The sequence below is a fragment of the Gavialis gangeticus genome, unplaced genomic scaffold (genome assembly GCF_001723915.1).
Source record: "Gavialis gangeticus isolate Ggan-Ray unplaced genomic scaffold, GavGan_comp1, whole genome shotgun sequence".
NCBI classification, from domain to species: domain Eukaryota; kingdom Metazoa; phylum Chordata; order Crocodylia; family Gavialidae; genus Gavialis; species Gavialis gangeticus.
Genome location: NW_017728998.1, coordinates 257,221 through 259,498, shown reverse-complemented (window position 1 = coordinate 259,498; position 2,278 = coordinate 257,221). Strand labels below are relative to the sequence as shown.

General features: G+C 47.5%; 1 protein-coding gene across 2 annotated transcripts in view; it reads left to right on the top strand.

The window, feature by feature from the left end:
- Positions 1-1,521: 1,521 nt before the first annotated feature.
- AP1G1 (adaptor related protein complex 1 gamma 1 subunit) overlaps positions 1,522-2,278 on the top strand; it is a 43,168-nt gene continuing 42,411 nt past the window's right edge. For both annotated transcript variants that reach the window (XM_019505322.1, XM_019505321.1), the window contains exon 1: positions 1,522-1,725. In XM_019505322.1, coding sequence (XP_019360867.1) covers positions 1,525-1,725 — 201 coding nt within the window. In that variant the 5' untranslated portion in view covers positions 1,522-1,524. The remainder of the gene's footprint in view (positions 1,726-2,278) is intronic.

Sequence of the window (2,278 nt, the reverse complement as noted above, 5' to 3'; positions counted from 1 at the left end):
TTTGCTCCAGGTGAGTGCATCTTCACTCTCTTCTTTCTCTTAGTTAGTATACAGCTCTCTGGAGAGTAGTCCTTTGCTCTGAATTAGCAGAGTGAGCCAGCACCCAATCTCGTTTAGGGATACAGGGGCACCTGGCAGGTTGATGTGGTAAGAACAGGAGGATACTTCCCAAGTGTTATTTATGGGCAAACCCTGTCTGGCTGACCAAGTGTTATGCCGACACATTTCATGCAGTGCTGCTCAGAATACCCCAAGCAACTAGTCTCTTTGCGGTACGAGGTTGCGGGGTGTGTGGCGATCCAATCGATGGAGTCTGTGCCAGATTGCAAGGCTGTGTTGCTGAGCACAACACAGTTGGTACAAGTAGGTGAGCTATGATCCTCTTGCTGTCCCTGCAGTTTGCAGACCGAGAAAATTTTGAGGATTGTTCTCCCTGAATGCCAAAGGCAGGTTTAGAGAACATGTGAAATGAATTTCCCAGTTATAGAGCAGTCTGCTGAAATTGTTGCAGTGGCTCTCAGTGTCATTGGGCTTGAGGCCCCCTCCATAACTCTTGTGAATTGAGCGGCACCCAATTTTGAAAACAAATTTATCTACCAGTATTACAGGGCTTACTTCCTTGGAGGGGACGGGGCAGGCAGGGACAAGCCTGCCCTTATTTGCTTATCTTCTTGCACCTCACAAAGGATTTGGTAGCACTGCTGGGAAGGCATGTTCCCTTCTGGTCAGACAGCCCATTCTGTATCCTGTCTGGTAAGATGAGAGCACTTGGAGTTCACATGGCACAGACTTTCTTTGCACTCTCTCCTTACTGACTGGCTGGCTGCACTGTATAATGTGACAGACTTGTTTGTTTTAGAAAGGACTGTTCTGGCAGGCGTGGATTAAAGGGACAGCATCAACTTGAATAATTTAAAAGGGCTCTTTGAAATGTGTCCAAGCCACAAAAGCAATCCACGTATATGCTTTTCTAGGAGGAACTATGTGAACCTGGACTGTTAAATTTGACTACATTAATCCCTTGTCTGAAATCTGCCTCTGTCTGACTTTGTTATCAAAACCAACACTATTTTTTACAAAAAATGTGGATGTTTCCCAGATTGCTGGTGAACTTGTGTTTGCAGGTACCTGTGTGTGGCCTTCCTGGAAAAAGCTGCTAGTTGTGATCACTAGGATATTCTTTGGAAGATTTTTCCAGGTGCATTTCCTGTATCCTTCCTTCCCCCCTTGCTCCCACATCTCAGCCAGGTGAGGTAGGGGACCCATATCAGTTTTGTACTTCCAGTGGCTGACTTAATGCATAACAGTTGGTCTGTTGTGGTCACTGTGTGTTGTGAAAGGGGGACAGTAGGTATGAGGTGAGCTCCCTTGATTCTGAGGTCTTTATTGACAAGCAACCTGCAGTGAATTTTCTGATCCTCTCTGCACCCACAGGATAAGGAACCAAGCTGTCTGTTTGAAACCTGAGAAAGTTGTGTGGTTTTCTCCTGCTTACATATTTTTTCCCCCCACTTTTTCTAGAGGATGCCAGCCCCCATCAGACTGCGGGAGCTGATCCGGACCATCCGGACAGCACGGACCCAGGCAGAAGAGCGCGAGATGATCCAGAAGGAGTGTGCTGCTATTCGGTCGTCCTTCAGAGAGGAGGATAACACGTACCGCTGTCGGAATGTGGCAAAGCTGCTGTACATGCACATGCTGGGCTACCCAGCGCATTTTGGCCAGGTAAGTTGGGCTGGCACAGGCTTCTCTGCCACATCTGTTGTCTGTCTTTGAGGATGGGTGGCAGTCCTGGGGGCCTTTCTTGATGTCATTCTTCTGGATCTGGACCAGCCAGTCCTGCTGCAGTTAAGTGAGTATATTCAGATCAGAACCTACCCATGGTTGCCCAGGCTCAGATAAAAAGTATTTTGAGTTCCCTGAAAACATCCATCTTTCAGTGTGGTCTGGCTGTGGAGCATGGGTTTGCAGTAGGTCAGTGTTTCTTGAACTGTAGCCCAGAAAACCAAGTGCCCAGTCTGTCTAGTGTCCTGTCTTTGGGTACAAGGGCATGTGCTTCGGAGGAGGGGTATGGAGCTTGTTTGTGCCCAGGCACAAAAAGACAGATCTCTCTGCCCTATCTTAGCTAATGTGACTTGGAGAATATTAATCCATATAAATTCCTAACACCATTTAGGAGTTGTCCTAAGCTCTTGGTCTCTCTTGTGGCTGTTCAGTTGTAGTAGGATTCATAGAGGTTTGGGTCCGAAGGGACCTCAGTAGATCATCGAGTCTGACA